Below are 19,923 nucleotides of genomic sequence, written 5' to 3'. Positions count from 1 at the left end.
GCTGCCACCCGAGGGGGATCCCGCCGCGCCCTCCCGGCAGCGCCAGCCGCCTCAGGATTTACTGCTTCGCAAGACTTTGCTCCCCTTTCCGACGGTAACCGGGGCCTTGTTTTTGTGCTGGAGGCTTTTTTTTTTTTTTTTTTTTTTTTTCCAAAACTTCCCTTCTCCCTTCCCTTTCTTGGGTATTCAAGAAGAGTTTTGGAGTTGTGCTTTTCTTTTTCCCCACCCTTACCCTTGGACTGAATTTGTCGCTTCTGGAGCAAGGCTGGATCCTCCCGTGCAGGCTGCAAAGCCCTACTAATATTCCAGCGATAATAGTAAAATGCAGATTGGATAATACGACTTCTTGCCAAGGGCTCCAATGAGTGGCACACAGACCACAATCACGGACAGGTCAGTACGAAGTGGCTTTATGAAGCCTGGGCGCCGCTCGGGGCTCGTGCGCTTTGCCCTGTGGTTTCAGGGACGGTGTCAAAGATCTCGMGTCGGAGGAGATGGGGAACACGCCATCTGGGGGACAGGGACCCGCCGGCGTGGCTGTCAAGGTGCTGGGGCCGCCTTTGAAACTGACGTGTTTCCAGTCAGGCTGTTTTTGAGCCTTGCAGTTCCTTGAAGGAACCTGAGACTGTCCAATTCAGTGTCCAGGGCAGATTAATGCTGGTAGGAGAACCACCAGGAGCTATTTCTGTGTGAAATGGAAGCGGGAATAGTGATAGAGTTCAGAACACAGTTTGAGTGCTGAACTCCAAATCCAGGTGGAAGATCTCCGTGTGGTTCCGCAGGTCCGTGTGTCCGTTGTAGCCTTTCCAAGGGAGGTCACTTCAGGTGAGGGCAGGACGGGTACTTGATGAGCAGGAATGTTTACTGGTGTCTGCAGTAAGTTAGCAGTGATCTACTCCCTGCTTTGGAGACCTTGGAGGCCTTTGGGCTTCTCTGCAGGTGCTGCCTCGTGTGTTTCACTGTGAGGGATTCCCTCGCTCAGGCTGGGATGCTTCAGAGGAAGRGGAAAAAAATGAGTTTTTTCCCTTTCTGTGTAGGAAATGTGCTTTTGAGACAGAAGTACGAGGTGCGTGTCTGATTATAATCATACCGACTGGACGAAAAGATACCTTTTTGATGCTGTTAAGCGTAAGAGACTTTTCCTTTGAGGTGCATATTTGGTGGCARTGGGGTGAAGGTGCGAGAGACAAAGGCCTGCTTAGGCCCTTAAATACGGGAGGGGCCTCCGGGCTGAGACGGGAGCATGGTGCTCTGGTGCACAAGAGCCTTTTAGGTTCCCTGTATGGCCAAAAAAGACACCAAGCTTAATTTTCGTTAGCACTGAGTTTTGTTTTTCTTTTGATAACTCTGGGCCTCCATAGYCAGTTTAAAACGGCTCTAGTGCAGGTATCGTAGCTCTTCTGCATTCTTAATAGTGCTGTTTTAAGAGTACTAGGGCTTTCAAATGAATTGTGAAGTATTCTGCGTACGTGACAGAAGAAAATGCCAATTTGTTTCTCTTTTGCATACGTGTGAACGCGAGCAGATGTGCTTGAGTTCCAGCACATTTTATTTGTGTACTCCGTAAGACAGTGATGGTAAAAGAAGCTGATGTTTCAGTGGCCTTGTGAAAATTATTAAGAGTGTGGGTCTTAAGGTGGCTTGTAAGACATCAAAAAGAAAAAACAGCATTTTCACACCAAGAAGTAGTTAGGTAGATGAATGGGAAAGAAAAGCATGAGGACCAGGGATTTGTTAATGAAAACAAAATACTTTCCATTATTGAGTTGGAACAGCCGAACTGAAAACGTAGTGGAGACAAAACATGTCTCCGTTTCCTGTTGCTTTCAGTCATAGCATGTACGTGTTTCTTTTTGGAGTTTCATTAAGGTTTTGATTCTGAAGGCTTTAAATGTCCTGGAGAGCAGCTGTCCCCTCAGCCTTAGCCATGAGAGCTTTCTAATGTCAGGTATGTGTGCGGGATGGGAGACGGAGGGAGGTCAGTTCTAGTCTCTGTGCTTCACCCGTGACCTGAGCGAGGGTAATTTGGTCCTTGTGGCCCATTCATTCCTTGTCTGAGACTGTCCATGAAGTGCCAAATGTGGCGGTGTGTGTGTTCCCTATTGCAAGCTCCTGGGCTCCTTGGAATGGGAAGCAGAAAGCAGATGCAATACAACTCTGCTTGTAGTGTTGTTCGATCTACACACTACAAATTATGTGTTTATTTTTTTCTTTATTTGTGAGTGACCTTCAGTGGTGTGACTGAGTTGGGAACTGCCTTATAAACAAAACCAAAAAACAGGTTGTGTCTCTGCCAGATGATATTGTGAATAGGGCAGCATGGGCCTCCATTTTTCTCCGTGTTACTCTTATATAGTTGCCTTTGGCACATATATAGCTGCTTAAATCCCTGTTACAGACAGCAAACACTTTCTTTGATATCCCTTTAGCTTAAAATGGCAGTCATGCCAGGTATTTTGATAGCTGTTTGACATTCCTCTTGTCCAGGTGGCATTTATTCCATCTCTTACCTGTTTTGTCTTCTCCGTGATTGCCATTTACGATATTTGTGTATTTGTAAGTCAGGGATGTATGAATTGCCCCTTTTACTGCTGTTTCATAGGCAATATATGCAAAAGAGTAATTAAGATTTAGCAGCATATGTGCAAACAACAAGTAGTTCAGGACAACCGTGATGTCCCGTGTGACTTTGGATGGCACCAGCGTTTCGGTGCTGTTTACTCCCCCCTATTCTCTCAGAGTGTTCTACTATGTTAGCTTCTGCTTTTCATAGTCCTGGTGCCCACTGGGCTGTATCAAACTATTCATTTTCACTTTTATTGCTGTGCCACTTYATATTTGTAGATATTTACCTCCTCTTAATTTAATCCTCTTTCAACTATCATGCATTTATTTAGGCTTCCTAAGGTGGCGTTTGCCTTGCATAACTTACAGATGTCTATCCCAAAGACGGAGAGATTAATCTCAACTGCCTTCATAGAAAATGGGAGAAAATAGGCCTGTCCAGAGGACAAGTTAAATTTTTCGAATGAATGAGAAGGTGCCTGTTTCTGTGCACCCCACTCGAAGTTTAAGTGACATCTACTGTATTGTTTTTGCCTGAGAATTTCTGGTTTTGTTCTTCCCTAAATTCCCTTCTAATTATTAATGGYACATTGGCTTTTTGTTGCTGAATACCGTTTCGTGCTGTGTGTCAGGTGCTGGGATTTTGGAGGGGCAGCTTGGACTGCACGSGTCATCTAAGACCCGCTTTAGGACCTTATTCTGTGCAGCACCCGTCTGGGTAGGCATGTGTGCCACCGGAGGAGGTGTTTTCCTGTTATTTTTGTAGGATCACATGTGAGCGTGTCCGCATTCGCTCGCTTCAGAGGTTTGTCCCAGGCACACCAGGCCGGCTGTCTGGCTTTGGGCGTTGCTCTGTTTTGCAGTTTGTGGCAGGCGACACATGGCTGAGCAAGATAAGGGTTTTATTCTTTGCAGAGACATGCTGGGGCTGCGCTGAATTTCAGCCGTTTGTAGGCTGGGGTTGACCACTGGAAGATCGTCAGAACACTGCTGTATCCTGTTATGACACTAAAGAAATATTTGAATGCAGTTATTTTTTTTTCTTGTAGTTAGCTATATTTTTCTTCCTGCAATCGTTCCAAACAGTGTAGAGTTAAGCACTTGCACAGCTTAGGAATCTGCTCTGTGTTTCGTTCTGACTATTAAAGCACCGTAAAAGTATAGATGCTCTTGCTTCCTTTGGAGTATCTCACTGAGGCACCGATTACTCTTTCTATGCAGTTGCTGTCAAATAGAATTTATTTATAACAGTGCTGTAGTTTCTGTTGCTATGATTGGAAAATAGGAGAGGTAGAATTTACACATAATTACCCGTGAGAGGCTTTTAATTGCTGATTTGCTCCTCACTTGGTACAAAAATAGAACCTAATTGTTTCTAATCTGCTTAGATCCACTTTCACTGTCTTTTGCTGTTTATAAGTCCCCATAACTCAGACTTCTCCTTTAACAGGGTGGTGGGGAAAAAGCTGCTACGTTTTTTGTCAGGGTACGAGTAAGAAGGTTTATAGGAAGTAATTACTCTTGCTGAAATGTTCAATATGATTACCTTGTGAATACTGCATGTATTTAGTCCATGAAATTTGTAAGTTCAAGTATTTTACTGGGCACGGACTGCGCTGGCAATCTCCTACTAGTGATCAAATGAGTAATTGCAGTACAGGCATCACGGCAAGTTTGCTTTTGCTTTCCATTGTTGTGCCATTGCTGGGTCCACAAATTAAATGTTGACGTAGTATGTGTATAAACTCACTCTGTAATTTACCTTTATTGAGGCTGTCAAAAGAGAGCACCATCTGCAGTGTTTACTCTTGGCTAGGAAAAGAACCAAATGCCACCAGTTCATGCTGCATAGTTTATACTAGAGACAGAAGTTGAGGTGAGCTTGATTTTCTAGTTTTGAATAGAGCTGTGGGCGTCATGATTATTTGGGTGGAGGCAGGAATGATATTTCATCTAGCAGCCCAATTTTATAATCCTGTCTGTGCACACAGCTCCTGTTACGGCATTTATTAGTTTTTCTAATGGTAGAATGGCTAGTTCAGGAATGGCGCAGGGTTGAGTAGACTTTTCACTTTCGGGCTTTTTAAAAATCTTGCCCGGATCCACAGGAATGAGGGTGTGATACATTTAACAGTCAAGAACTCTCCAGAGATAATTATGAAGAACTCAGGAGGTGCTACGATTTGCACRCACAGCGTAGGGAAATCGTCTGGTGATCATCTGCGCTCCTCAGATACCTTTCTGGTCAGAAAGATATCTGCAAAGGTTTGGGTAAATGTGAAAGTGCAAACTATGCTGCGAGGTGCAGGGAACTGAGTTTTCCAGTCTAAAATAGCCTATTCCACAGAGAGTCTGGTAGCATTAGTTGGCCTTTGCTATGGAAAGTCTTCCCAAAGAGGAACATTCTGGAGACTTAACTTCTCCGCTTACCCCTCTGGATGGTACCTCTGGGACACAAGGGAAGTATATTGGCAATGCTGCCTGAAAGATAGGCTTGGGCTCTTCCTCTCCGTGCTTTATCCTGTAAGATTACTAATTTAATACCTCTTCTTCCCTCTGAAAATTATCAGCAAGAGACTTATTAATGCAGCCCATTTGTATTACCCTTGAGCTTCTAGAGTTGGCCCTCCACGTTGCTAATGAAAATGCTTCTTGTAGAGGAGCTGCTGAGCATTGCTATGAGTGCACAGTTGTGCCTGAGCACTCTCCCTTCTTTCACCCTAGCCCTGATTCTGTCTGTCTTTTTGTGGGTGTGCAAGAAATGTCAATAGGGCCGAGAGAAAATAGACTTGGATGCTTGCTCTCTGCTAAGTGATCCTATGTTATATTGCATTTTGTGGCCCTGTTCTGGATAATTGCTAGGTTTAAAGGATATAAGTGTTAGTTCAAGTCTCAGCTTGACAAAACTGTAAGGGTCAGAATAATGGGCCTGGATTTGGATAATGCCTCAACATCGGAAGATGGGCTTGGGCGGGGGACGGCGGAAGGTGTAGCAAGTTATCAGTATAATGAATATAAAACATACAGCTTATGGTTAAAAGTGCGCACAGAGTAAAGTACAAGGCAGGATGCCAAAGTACAAAATAGGAAAAACTTGTTTAGAAAAGGCAGGAAGCAACAGAACCTACTCATGCTTTAAAATAAAATATGAAAACATTTTAAAATAAATACATTTTTAAATGACAGGAAAAAGCACTGTCTTCAACTTATGTTTAAATGTAAGCATATTTATAAATAGTAAAAACAAAACAGCGTTCAGACTATGGTCTTCACAAAGCATGCTAAATATCGCTTATGCTTTGTTATTACTCTGCATCCTTTTCTCGACCGTTTTCTGTGTTATGTCTATGTGACTTACAAGACCAAATTGGGCAGGAACCTTTCTTGAATAGCTGCACCGTTTAGCCGAGCCTGGTGGTAAGTAAGTAACGTCTGTTTACATTAGTTGGCCAACTCTTAAAAGTTATCTGCAGAGCTATTTTGAGCGTTGTTTTGACAATGCTGGGACTTCTGGGCTCTGTGATGTCAGTAGTTGGTAACATACTGCACTAATTCAGACTGGCACGACAAAAGTAAATGAATGGTGGAATACCTGAGATGGAGAAGGCCTTAAGTGTAGTAAGGGAACTGCTGTACTTCAAATAATTTGGTCTTGGTCTGTTTGGGTCGTTATCGTATTAGTTACTTGGCTGCTATCAGATGTCCCACTGAGGTATGCAGCGTCCCCCGCAGCTAATAGTGTCTGCTGACTTGGAAGAGGCACTTAGGTTTCAGTTTAAGGAGCTCATAAAAAATAAAACTTGTGTAATGAGAGAATAGGTAGATGCAGAAGATGGTCTGAACTGTACCGAAAGGGTGTCTCGCGGTGCTTATAGAGGAGTCGGGATGTTGCTGCCCGAAATTGAAGACCTGCGTGCGTACGGGAGCTCTTGGTTGCTCTACTGGTACAAGAGATGCAGTTTACACAAGGGCAGGACTCAAATTGGTTTTCATCTACTCTTGAGCTCTTGAAATGTATATTAGAGATCTGCAGAAATCTAGGTGGAAGTTTGATTTTTTTAAAATAATCAAAGTAYTGGGCTTGCTGGAAGCTAAGTCGTAGTGCAGCTAATTCTGGCCTTTGTGAGAAGCTGYTTTTGAATTTATTTGTAGACTGCAAGTCCTGGTTTGTGATACCACAGGCAGTCAGCYTCTTGGGTGCCTTTGCAGCGTGAGGCAGTAACCCCCGAGTAGTTAGGTWTGCGTTTCTGGAGCCCTCAATGAACTGTCCTGCTGGAAGAGGTTTGGAAAGCCTAGGTGGGACCCGAATTGACCTGAGACAGCAGCATTTCCTAGTCTGGAGGAAAAGGTCCATCTTTGTTAAATAAGGCATTTGGCTGATCCAAGGCAGGCATAGGATTTTGAGTCCACCACTCCCATAAACACACAAGCTTCAACTTGCAGGTCTACCTGAAGTATCTGATGGCTGCTTGAAAGTCTTTTTTGCCCTGTTATGATAGTGGCTGTTAGTGTAGCTTATTGGCAGCACATCAGACGAGGCGTCTCCTCTCAGTTCTCCTGTGGCACAGAGGCACCACTGGATGCGAGTGCTGTGCCTGGCTGCAAAACAACGTTCTGATGAGTAGGGAATTAGATCAGAAGGAAGAGAAAGGCTGAAGAGGAGAAGTAAGGGAGGGAAGCTCTAATGAACAAGGCAGGGCGGGGAGGATGGGAAGAGGGGGAAAAACAGCTGCACTGCAAAGATAGAATAAAATCAATAGGAAATGAGTGAGCAGGAGAGAAATGAGAGAGGTGATGGAAATTACCAGATATGAGGGAGGTTTCCTGTCTGCCAGTACATTTTAGAAGCACACACCAGCTATAAAGGGACTCGCTAAGAAAGGCAAGAGACCCRATGAACCGTGCCAGGACAGAATGCTGTTGAGTTGTCCCACAGAGGACCAAAGATGCCTGTCTTTTAGGAGCAGCTGTCCTGTCCTTGGGGAGGCTCTGTGGGTACTGCTCAGTACCAGAAAAATCTTTCAGTGGTTAAAATGCCTTCCAAAACTTGGCTTCTCTCTGAACAAAAGATAGAAGCATCCACATGTAAAGGCATTTGGTCCATAGTGATGATAACTCCTGTTCTTTTATTCATTGACTTTCAAAATTGGTACTTTAAAGTAGGAAAATGATGTGTGTTTCTGATCTGTATAGATATCATAACTTTTTTCCACTCTATCTTAAAAAAAAAAAAAAAAAAAGTACTATGCAATATCCCAAATTAGGCCATGATTTCAGCCAAAAGAAAGCTGTTCTTATCAGATATTTTTCAGATTTTAGAAGGTTATTTTTTTCCCTCTGCAGCAGACTGTATAGACATTGAACCTGGACTGTATGGACTTCATCTTAATAATTTTGTGAAGCGTAATCACAAGGGACCCTGAAAGAGATGAGAGAATTCATCTGTATTATATAAACTCCCTAAATGCGTGCGAGTGCTGGGGAGGGGAGATGATTCCCTCATTTAGAGAGGAGACAGAGATCTGAAATACTTCTGTGGCAAAAGCAGAAATTATAAGACAGCTCAGAGATCTCGTAAGGATGAGCTCTAGCTYTCAAGTTGGCAATTTGTTCTTGCAGTCTGAGAGACAAAATGATAGGCTATGGTGGAATAACCACAGGTTATTCCCTGTGGTTTCAGCAGCGGAAGTGGTTCATGTGGGCGCAGATCAGATCTTAGCTAACCAACAAGTTCAATCCTTTTGGCTGATTATGATGGTATGGGGATACTGCAGAGAGAGTCCTTTGCAATTGTTGTGGGATTTCCTTTGTTTTTATCGATGCACGCTGTAGGATGTGTCTCGGTCTGTAGGGCACAGGTTAAATTCATACCTGTCTTGAGTTGCCGAATGTTCAGCAGCAGAAGGCATTATGGAGCAGTAGTCCAGAATTGGATRTAGGGTCTAGAAGAGCTGTGTTCTGTGTCTGCGCTAGTTGCTTCAGTGGCAGGTGCCTTCATATATGAGTTTAATAACTCATACTCAACAGTTAGTAGGTGTAATATTGCTGAGCACTGTAGCTCTTTGAATGGTATTCAAGTTTTATGCTTGAATATGTCATGTCTATGATGCTATGTAAAATATTCAACCCATTCACATTATGGAAATTTTTGTGAGAATAAAAACTCAGAGCACTTGAGAAAGAAAAAAGCAAGCATGCCTTTCCGTCCTTCCGATATGGAGAGCTGTAGGAATGTGGTGATAGCTTAAATTGCTAGCGTTTTGTTTACTTTGGATGTTAACCAGTGCGACTGCGGCTCTATGTATTGCACAGCAAACCTTGACCTCTCCCTCTTCCTTTTAGTAGACTTACCAGGTTCTCCGCTCAGCAGTGAGGCAGAAGCCCTGTTTTTKGCCTCTGCACCTGTTCACCCGTGCATTTCCGTCTCGGGAGACAGAGAATCTGCCCTTATTTTGGTTTAGTAACCTGGACTCTCAGACTCTTCTCTAGTCCAGAGAAACTCTTCCTTGCTTGCAGTGTGTGAAGTACTGTGCAATTGAGCTACATGAGCAGAGTCTGGCAGGTGACAGGCTCGCTGCAGGAGCAGAACCAAGTCATTAAGCTGAGACGGAAGCRGGGAGAGGAAAAAACCTTGCAACAGGTTGGAGTTTTAGCCGATCTCAAATCTCAGTGCTCGTCTGGAATTCAGCCTGATAGAAGGGTCCCACCCCTTCCTCCTCCAACGCCTTTACTTTTGTTTTTTTTGGTCGTCATGTGCTGTGACTGCTGGGAGCTGCTTCACCAAGTCTGCTTCTTCCCTGCTGTGACAAGGGCATCACGGTGGTTCACAGCGTGCTGAAAACGTGATTCCTTSTGTTGCTAGTCATATGCTGAGAAAATGGCTACTTCGCATCTATAATGTACTGTCTGGAATATTGATGTATTTGAGTCCTTGCATCAGCAAATTACTTTAGGAAATTGTGGAACTTCACCAAAATACGTTGGTCCTCTCTCTGCTTTTTTTTGTGAATAAATTTTCCAAAATAAGAAGCATTTTGTTCCTTTTTTTTTCCTTTTGTTTCTTCATTTTCATTTTCAAGAGAGTGTACAGGCTTTTTAGGGTTTTACCCCCCTTCCGCTTTTAAAGTAAGTATAAAAAAAAAGGAAAAAGCATACAAATGAAGAAGTTGGGGGGAAAAAAAAGGCAGTGYGCTTTGAAGACAAGCGCAAAAGGATTCTGGACACTTCAAGCAAGGACTGTCCTTTCCAGGGACTTTGTTAATTGAAATCCTTGTATGCAATCTCTTCATCTCCATCTCAGAATCCTATTTGGATCGGTTTGCTTTTATAGTAAATTTGAAATACCGTGATTATGGAAATGAGAAGCCTGCTCAAATATCTGTGTCCCAAAGGCGGCAAGTTGGTTTCCCGTGGCATGTTAAGTAGTTTGTTAGGCTGAAGCTGTTGGCGTTCCTGGAGGTKGCTGCACGCTCTGCAAGACCCTGAGCGCCGCATCCCCGTTTGTCTGCATATCACCTCTCCAGCTGGGCACGCAGTGGATGTAGATGTCAGGCTGCGTGAATCTGGCACAGGAATGATGAATCTGTGGGGCAGTCCTTTGGCTGCCCCGGGATCTGCTTCTCAATGGCAATCGACTCAATKCAGTTGAATGATAATGTCGCAGGAAGAAGTGCCCGGTGGCAAATGAATTCCGTCTTGTAAGATTGCCCCCACCTCTACTTTAGCTCTCATCTCTCCCTTCTCCATCCTGTGGAGATGTTTGCATTAGATTAAAGCACTTCTGTTGATATTTGGTGGTTTCCATGCTGCAGTTGATCACATTAGCTGTATGCCTTTCATTTTTTTGCCCAGGCATCTGCAGTGGAGAAAATGCCTTACTGCAGGCTGTTTGTAGATTTAAAGCAAATACCACTTTTGCTGCTGACTTAGTGGATTAACTACTGGTACGTTTTGCTAGTGGCTTGTACTTGCTTTTTATGCCTGCAACTTGCTTGCCTRTGTGGTAACTTGAATCATCTCAGTTACTTAAACTCAGCTGTTGGATATATGGTGATGTGCATTTTTTTTAATCCTTTGAGGATATTTGTCTGTGGACAACTGCTCATGGGTAATGAATGTGTTTGGTGGAAACTGGAGAGAGATGTTTGTGTATTGGCATCTGGAGCATGCATTGATAAAACACTGAGGGAGGGAGTTGTGGTTTCTTGCAAGCATGGATGCCTCTCGGATTTGGGTGATAAGAAGGGCTTCTCTAGGTAAGCTGCTTGCATTCTCTGAGTAACTGGAAATGAGATCAAATTTGGAATTAAAAGGGAAATCTTTAAAAGATCCATCTTATTTCATAAATGTGAGGATCAAATGTTGGCTGAGAGATGGTTGCAACTACTGTGTTAAAGTTTTCTTGTTTGGAGTTGAAAGCAGGAAGTCTTTCTTGAAGGGTGACATACAGTTCTCAGCCTGTGAGCAAAGATTAAAAAATTCAGATGAATCAGCTACCAGGCACCATTAAAGTGAAGTCCTGCCTATTCAAGGAAATGTAACATCATAATTACGCTGGTAAAACTAGCTGTGTGCTGGAATTTCAAAGTAAGAGGCAGATGCGCTGCTGCAGTGAGAGGCCTGAAGCTAAAACCTTCTGTCTCTTCCTTCCCGTCGCTTGAGCCCTTGCATGGCTTCAGTGGTGTGCTTCGCACGTGCCCGTCTGGGGGATGGAGAGCCCTGGAAAAGACGGTTGATTATGTATTGGCTGGAGGGCAGAAGAGAAATTGTCAATAGGACAGTCTCCGAAATAAAATTAGTTCTAGAGGAGATAACACAAGCTGCGCTTTGGCACGTATTGTACACTATCTGGAAACRCTTTCAACTCGGGGTATCAATGCCTGTGTTAGTCTCCTCACACAGAAGGGATGAGAGAATGAAAGTAGGTGCTAGTCYATTAAGGGAATGGATCTCTGCATTTTCAGAGGCTGGGGCTGTGAATACAGGTTGGTTGCTTGGTTTGTTTTTCTTTTTCCAACTGTTATAAGGTTGGTAGTACAGGACTTCTMATGTGAAATACAGTGACAAGAGAGTCATAATTGTCAGACTATTTATTTTTTTCTGGTTCTTGGTATATAACAAGCAGTCGGTAGAGTTTATTAGGTCAGAAAATATTTATTGTTGAAAGTTTCCAGTTCTACAGTGTACATGACAAGGTATTGAATGCTAAAAGCGTATTAGTCATCTTGGGTTTTGATCTCTTTGAATTACCACAATTTTAGCCACTGTGTTTAGCAGCTAGTTATAGATGGAGAAGATTTTGTCTTGGAAAATGCGGCACTACTGTTTTCATTTTTTTCTCTTTTGAAACTGTTACCCGTACAATAACTGCTTTCCTCCTCTTTGGTTTAGTATGCCTCTTTGGCACTGATTCACGTTAGAATTTAGTGCCTGGTGGTGTGGATTTAAAATTTTGGAAGGTTTTTTTTTTTTTTTTTTTTTTTTTTTTCATAGCAGGCTTACTGGAATCACTTGAACTTACTTCAATGGACAGGATAAGCAGAAATTTGTTTATATAGGCTGTTCTAAAATGTTTAATGCCTTCTAAAATTGTTCATGGTAAAAGATCAAGGAAGGAAACAGTGTGACCTTTTGAATGATGCTCYGTATATCCATTTTCCTATGCCAGAAGTCAATCCAGATCATGAGGGACTTGAAAGAAGTAGAAATCTTGAGTATAAAAAAGAGGTTTTTTTTGTTGTTGTTGTTGTTGGTATCACAGATCTAGCAGCCTTTACCTGTCTCTGAAGAGAGTGTGACAATCAGTTTTCAGACCTATTTGCACCAGATATTTGTCATTTTATTTTTTGTTTGTAGAAATTTATCAAATATTATGTTTTCTGTTTCTGTATGGCTGGTTCTTCTGTTTTTTTTTTCTTTCATTAGCCGATTCTTTTTTTTAAGTAATATCTGTTATTAATATAAGTTTACAATCAACAACTGTGTTTAAGTTTTAATAGCTTGCTGGTTTTCCTCTTCGAAGATAATTATTAAGCACTGCAATTTGGTCAGGGTTAAAGCAGCTGTGCATTAGAAACCGACAGATGTGATCCTGTCTTTTTTTAATGATTGACTGTGTTAAGTAGGTTGCCAGTCTAATCCTAACTAGTGCTGATAGGCGCTTTTTAGTCAGCTAGCTGGAGCCCGGAAAGTGGGTTTTGCTTAGAGAAAAGCTAGAGCATTTTTACGGTGAATCACTCAGAGAGGTGCATAAGAAATAGGGTCCCACCTCAAATGATAAATGGAGAGTGGTTGTAATTTCTTGACCTCTACCTTTGCTTTTATGTTTTCCAGGCTGCTCAGCTTATCAACATCTCTCACTTCTGAAATGTTCTTSTTTATTGCTCAGTGGGTAGCACTCTTCTATGTTGGATTAGATCTCCTCTTGCTTGATCCTTCTTCCACATTTTGGCTGCCGTTCTACAGRTTGTGTCCCCATGTAATTTCATCTACAATCTTGGAACTGTGTCTGCTAGTAGAAAATTGAAGGGCAGTTATGGGAGGTGCTTATCCTGCCTAGTTATTTCCCTGCTTGCTCGTATGTGCCTTGGTGGTACTSAGTTGGTTTCCTTCCCAATTATGCTGTATATAGCAAATATTTGTAACATGTGCAGCTCAGTACTGCATTTCTTAGAATCTGAGAAAGGTGATGGTTCCGATATAGGATAGAATGGATAAGTACTTAAGATGAGGTTAAATAATCTAGGTATTGTTCCCTCTTTTGTGGTTGATCTGCTTTCTCAGTAAAGAAATAATTTCCCGTATTGCAACTCATCTTCAAAAAATAGTAAAATAAGGAATAGAAATTTTAAGGCATGTTTCTAAGGAGGTGGGATAATAGAAGGTTTCCTTATGTCAGGCAATGGAATTGTAGAATCATTATTTTGTCTGACATAATCTTCCTTAAATAGTCTGCTGTGACATGCAGAAATTCTGAAGAGGAAGCATCTGTATCTGTAACTTCTGCTGACATACAATGAAACAAGTTTCCGATATTATTGAAATAAAATATTAACTCATTTGTTCATCAAGTCACCTTCTGTTTTCCATAAATTAGGCCAAAAGTGGCCAGCCGTAAGTTTTCTGAGCCACAAGCTGCCTGCGAGTTGTTGATCTTGCAGGCCAGGAAGAGTTTCTGAGAGAAKGTGATCGATGCTTTGGGGTAGAAAGGGACGAAGTTGCCCGCTGCGCGGATGTCAGGTGTGCAGAGCCCTGCACGTGGCGGCAAGGAAGCGGCTCTGAGGCGATGGCACAAATGCGCAGGGAGCAGCCGACAGCACCCGAGTGCTGCTGCAGTGAGAAAGGAGCGCAGAGGCGGTAGCGGTCCTGGGAAGACCTGACATCGGGGAGCAGCGTGAATCCAAGGGAGAAATTCCAGGGGCACGAGCTGCAGGCAGGGCCGCACGGGCAGGAGAACGGGCTGCAGTTTGCGTTTCTTGTCAGCTGCGAGAAGCCAGTGTTATTGCATATGTGCTATGAGAGCTCAGACCCTTTTCTCTCAGAAAGAAAAAAAGAAAAAAAATGGGGGGGGGGGGGACTTGCTTTTAGTCCAGTGCACATGTGCTGAATATAACGAATTTTCATTGAGATTTGCCGCCACTACTAAACTGATTTCAGTGTCTCTAATGTGCTGGAGACTTTTCGGTAAATATCTGCGTGCAAAGCAATGGTTCGCTATTTTTATACTTGGAAACACACAGATGTTTCTCAGATGTGTCCAAAACTTGCAGTTGATCTAGTGGACTTTATGTTCTTGGTGTGTCTTACTGAAGTGTGTGAGAGTTCTTGCATATCCTTTTGCCTATATTCTTATATTTACTCTCAAAAAAGAAAAAAGCAAGAAATAGCATCTTTTGCAAGTTCCTGTTTGTTTGAGCTGAGGGGGTTAGATTTGATGCCTTGTGTAAAAGGGAGGAGAACTTTGCATCCTAAGCCCATGAAGTGAAGTGTCAGTGTGTACAACGTACAGCTCTTAAGTTGTTTAATGGTCTTAGGGGCTAAGCAAGTGCAAAGGCAAGCTTTTTGTGCATTGAGGTAATGCATTATAATCTTGGGTATTGGGAATGTATGCATCTAATCATTGCATCTCCTGGTAGCATTTGAACAAAATTCTTTTCAAGTGTAGGCTTCTTCATCCTGGTCTCTTTGAACTTCCCACAAATGGCGAGAGAGGTTCAGCCTGTTCAGCTAAGCCGCAAGCAGGATGCTGAGTCCTCCGTGTGCTCAGGCCTCGTGCTGCTTTGCTGCCGAGACCGCACAGTGGCGATGGTGCTCAGAGCTCTTGCTGCAGCCTCCTAGGGCTTGTTGCTTGCGAGGGTGTGGCTCCCTCCTTCCCTCGGGGACCACTTGGCTTCCGCTCTGTGGAGCTCTGAGAAGCTGCTCTTTTCCCATGCCTGCCTCCTTATTGGGGTAAAGGTCTGTGAATTCTGCATAAATATTGACCACATCCCATCCTAACCAGCTGAGAGCCGCTAATACTGTGATTGAACAACAAGAAAAACGGTGCTTATTTTGCTTGCAGGGTGTGTGACGTGCATATGGTCAAGGAGACCCTTAGGAGAAGGAGTAGAGAGCAGAACTGTTGTTACCTGACACAGAATGATGGAACGGAGAGACATAGATATTTTGGGAAGTTTATCTTGAAATACAAGGGTTTGTAGCTTGCAGTTGTGATGTTGCAGTTGTAACTTAATTCTCTTACTACTTTTTTTTTTTTTTTTTTTTTTTTTTTTTTTTTTTTTTTTTTTTTTAAAAAGGGACGGAGAAATCTGCTTTTTGAGGAGAACATTTCAGCATCCTTCCCCTGTTGTTTGGAATGTTTCTCTTCTGGTGCACAGTAGCAGCATGCCAAGTAGCATCTCTTGCTGAGTCTTATTTTTCCCGTTGTCCAAAAGTGTAGAAATGGAGGGAAAAGGCTATAATATCTGTTTCTGAAATTTTGGAGACTGATTCATGGTACAAATACAACTTCCCCTACATGTTGATGACAAATAAGGGAATTTGATATTGTGAGGGACTGAAAATGTCCCCTCTGAGGTAAAGGTGCCACATGGGGCTGCAGTATATTCCTGTTTTACTCTGTTTGCTCACTGGCCCAAACGGTTTCACATCAAGTATTTTGTGTGCAAATTTAAAGAAGCAAGCACTCTTTGCTCAGAGAAATTTGAGTTTTGCAAGGATGTAATAAATAATACTCTGCAATGCTACACATTTTCTTGCTTAGAGTTGTAAAGTGGCTTGCAGATGTGAGGGTATTTCCCTGCAGTAAGTAATACCCAGTTTTGCTGAAGGGTAAACTGAGGCATACAGCTGTGAAATATGGAAATATGAGTTTCTTGAGAGAGGAGTAGGTCTGGGAATAGGTGCGTGGTTCTGACTTGCTGTTCAGAGCTCTGCTTGTGGAGTGCGTTGTTTTGACTGCTGCAGTCAGCGAATGAGTTGAGTACACAGAGAAGGGAAAGAAACAGGAAACAAGAATGTTTGAAGCAAAATACATTTTGGTGAAGCTGGCCAGCGCTCGTTGTTTTGCGTATGTTTTATTGATGTGCTGAGGAGTATGCAGGAGAAGAATTAGGAAATTCTTGATTTTTTTTTTTAAAAATGTAAACCAAGTTTAAAAATAGCCCTGTTTTGACACTGCCTTTATGTCTTAGCAGTGGCTGCTTGGTTCACGTGATTCTCGCTCAGGCATGAATAAAGTGGGTATGAAGCTCTGCACTGGGATTTGCAGTGATTTTTTTCCCCTCGCTTCCTTAACTCTTTGTGATTTCATGTGTGCTTGCTTTAAAAAAGAAAAATGAACTACTGCATATTTTTTTCACTACTTTGGATTGGGCATTAGGACTGCTGGAACAAGAGGTGCAAGCCAGTGACTATCAGAACTGCTGGCTGTTTAGTGCTGCTGTTCTTGCCGTTTTTCTGTTAATGTTTTCTTTGTAAGAGCTGACATGTTCTTTTCTGATTTGTGAAGTTCCTAGAAAATGAGAAGCTGAGCAAATGGTTCAAAATGAGAACCAGCTAAATACAGCTTTCTGCTATTTAGAAAATGATAATGCATACCACAGGAAAAGATAGAGGCATGGAAAATACATGCTCTAGCTGGGAAGCTATTGCATTTTTCGAGCCATGGAGCAGATAGATATAGGGGTAGGAGTTGATTTCTTTGGCTTCCTCTCTGCTGTGTAATTGTAGCCTTGATGCAGTTGTGGTTTTCAGATTATATTTGGTACCAGCACGCATTGGACTGGGCAGCACAGAAGTTACGGTGAGTTTGCTCTGTGAAAACTTAAGAACTGGCAGAATGCAAAAGAGATGGCGATTAATATATTAAGTGGTTTGCTGCAGTCTCGTAGTTTTAATAGCCGCCATAATTCAGGGAAGATATGGAATTTAATTAGGAATGGTAATTCAAATCAAATCACGGGAAATTGCTTCAGTTGAATTGGATGGTTTGATGGAAAAGCTGAAACCAGACTCTATCCTGCTTGTTCTGCTGTACGCAGTGGCTTGGATGCTTGTTAATGGAGTGCCAGGCATCACACTGCCTGGGGCATGGTTAGAGCCCTGGGAAGATTTACATTAATCAAACACAAACAGACAGTGTAGCGTGAAGAAATTTCTATCCCGCTAGCGCTGCTCACAAACCTAATTAGGTTATTGGGGCAGAAAAAGAAAACAGCCCCTTCTCCCTCCAATCCTTCTTCCCCAGGGCTTGGCCAGTCATATGGCYATACGAGCAGTAAGGCTGTGCCCCCTGCTTTGACTGGCCCATGTGTTTCGTGGCATGGCAGAGGGGCAGGCTTTTATTCTCATCCTCTTGCCTGCCCTCTTCTAAAGCAGTGCGGGAGCTCTGTTTTTTGGAGAGGGGCTGTGTGCTCTTTCAGGTGTCACAATGGAGGGATTTAAAAAAAAAAAAAAACCTGAAGGAAAAAACAAAATTGCAAGGCACGACGTGACCCTGTGACAGAGACCAGAAATGGGGAAAGCACAAAATCCTGCTGCCCTGTGCCAGTCCTTTACTCGCATGCCTTGTGTGAAGCGGTTTCTGTGATCAGCGCGATGTGCCTTAAAATGCATCCGTGTGTGTGTCTGTATCATGTTCTGTCCGCAAGGCCCCTGGAAAGCTGCATGTGGAGATGCCAGCGCCGCACGGCCTGCGTGCGGCGTCCGTGGGGCGCGTGCGGACGCTGTTCTCCGCGCCGGGCCGCAGCTGGTGCTGGCGGGGAGGAGGTGGGAGAGAAGAGGTGGAGTTTCTTCCCATCCCTCAAGTGGTCAGTGCAACAATCAGACAGATGCCTTTCCAAGGATATCGCGCGAGCGCGAGGAAAGCAGAAGGCCCCCGGAGGGGCAGCCTGCGCTCCTCGGAGACGACGTGCTCCCACCGTGCTCCCCCAGAAGTGGCCCTTGGGGATCTCCCTGCTCAGCTGACTTGCTCTTGTGAACCAGGTAATGTCTGTGTCTTTGTCCCTCCTGAGGGATGTGTGAATATGCTGCAAGATGGAAAAAATAGCTTCCCTGAATGCAGAGGAGAGAGGAGGAATTTTTCATGTACTATCTATTGGGATTTGAAGGGGAGGGGGAGGATTTCTTTTTCCCTTGCAGGATTTTGTTTAGTCTTTTTTACTTAAACAGCTGTTGTGTGATAGAACTGTAGTTTGTATTTTGCTATTTCCATTGTCAAAATAGCCAGTTACATCTGCCTGGTTTTGAAATCTATGCTGCCATTTCTCAGCTCCACAACAAAGGTTTTGAAAGGCAGGAGAGGTGCCTTGCATGGAGCTGCTGGCAGCACTACCCTCTTCACAATTCCCCAGGCTCGATTCCATCCTAGCCCTTCTGTCTATTAGCAGTTAGTGTTTACAGTCTAAGTGAGTGTCGTTTTGATAAGCTAGTGTTCATGGGCATTGATTTTTAAATTAGTTGTTAATATCCAGGAAACCATCTTTGACATCCCCTCCAACGTAGTTTTCGTTCATCTGTTTATTATTTTTTTTTCCTATTGTGAGACATTCAGATTGTATCTGTCAAAGACAGATTGCTGAATCTGAATGCTCTGACCAGTGCTGCTGGTGCACAAGGGAGACAGCAGTAGTACAAGGACAGCAATGAGCTTGCTGAGAGACTTCCCTCCATTTGCAGTAGTTTCTGCCCCTGTTTGGGTATTGGGATTTGATGGGAAAGGGCTGTTAAATGCTGATCTCTCCTGGGTATTTTGCCCTGGTGTTTAGTTTTATTTTATTTATCTTCTGGAGGACATATATGAAGTAGGCACTATCCGCTGTGCACAGACGCTCATTTCTCAGCAAGGCAGTACTGTAGGTGGCTCTGACATGGAGAGGCAACTCTTTAAAATCCTGGGTGACAATCTGCAAGTTATTGCAAGCTCTGCTCTCGCCCAAGTCAATGAGAACTGACAGTTCTCAGCTTTGTGCCTCTTGTGAAGGGGCGTTCCTGAGAACTGGTGCAAGGGCAAGCGGGCTGGGGAAAGAGCTTAAAACTGATATTGAGGTTTCAGATAGCTTCATTATCTCTAGGCTGCTGCCACATGTCTTGAGGAATTTCACTGCCATCGCCTCTCAGCAGCTGGTAGGTTTCCTGAGTAAACATTTCTTCCTTTCTTCTTGTATTTTTATGTATTTCTTTTATGAGAACCAAGAGGAAAATAATAATACAAACATATTCGGAACTCTTTTAATAGCAATGCATTTGGCTCATGCGCTGTTCTCAGGATCTTAGGCCATTTTACAAGTATCATGGCTTCGCTGCTGTTTTTTCCCTTCCATTTTGTAGCAGAAGAAACGGGGCTTGATGTCACTGTGAAATCTTAATCCTATGTTCTGCTCCAGTTCTTTGCAGTTGGTCTTTCTGGATTCCTCCTGCAGCTTCACTGAAGGGGCTCATGAATGTGGAGAAGGAAGCTGCCCTCAATGCCTGTGTGCATTTTTCACCTTTCATGCAGTGTAGGCTGTGTGCAGTTTTTTGCTCATGTTTTACAGGCAAGACCTGCATTTCATTGGAGGAGCAGTAGTAGGTTTGCATATCACTGAGGTCTCTTAGGTAATGTGGATAATGTAAGGTGGCCTTAACATTAGCATACAGTACTGCTAATCTCTTTATGGATAAATTTCCATTGCACGCTTTTTAAATTCTAGCTAACTGAGGAAATATACATTTGAGAAATTTCCCATGGTTACTTTTTTTATATGCACTTTTACTGTGACAGAAGCCCTCCTGGGAGGTGTTGAAGCAAGAGGAGTGAAATGTTAAATAAGTTGCATGTTTTTAATTTGCTTTAGTAGCAAATAATTTATACTCTTGGAG

At 43.1% G+C, this 19,923-nt stretch overlaps 1 protein-coding gene across 1 annotated transcript in view; it reads left to right on the top strand.

The window, feature by feature from the left end:
• The first annotated feature begins 158 nt into the window (after nt 1–158).
• The window catches only part of ARHGEF12 (Rho guanine nucleotide exchange factor 12), a 63,260-nt gene continuing 43,495 nt past the window's right edge, over nt 159–19,923 (top strand). The window contains exon 1 of the mRNA XM_026038127.1: nt 159–393. Coding sequence (XP_025893912.1) covers nt 362–393 — 32 coding nt within the window. The 5' untranslated portion in view covers nt 159–361. The remainder of the gene's footprint in view (nt 394–19,923) is intronic.

This window comes from Nothoprocta perdicaria, unplaced genomic scaffold (genome assembly GCF_003342845.1).
Source record: "Nothoprocta perdicaria isolate Ctin4 unplaced genomic scaffold, notPer1 scaffold_201, whole genome shotgun sequence".
Lineage (NCBI taxonomy): Eukaryota > Metazoa > Chordata > Aves > Tinamiformes > Tinamidae > Nothoprocta > Nothoprocta perdicaria.
The sequence above is the reverse complement of the archived record's forward strand: the minus strand, read 5'-3'. Positions and strand labels throughout refer to the sequence as shown.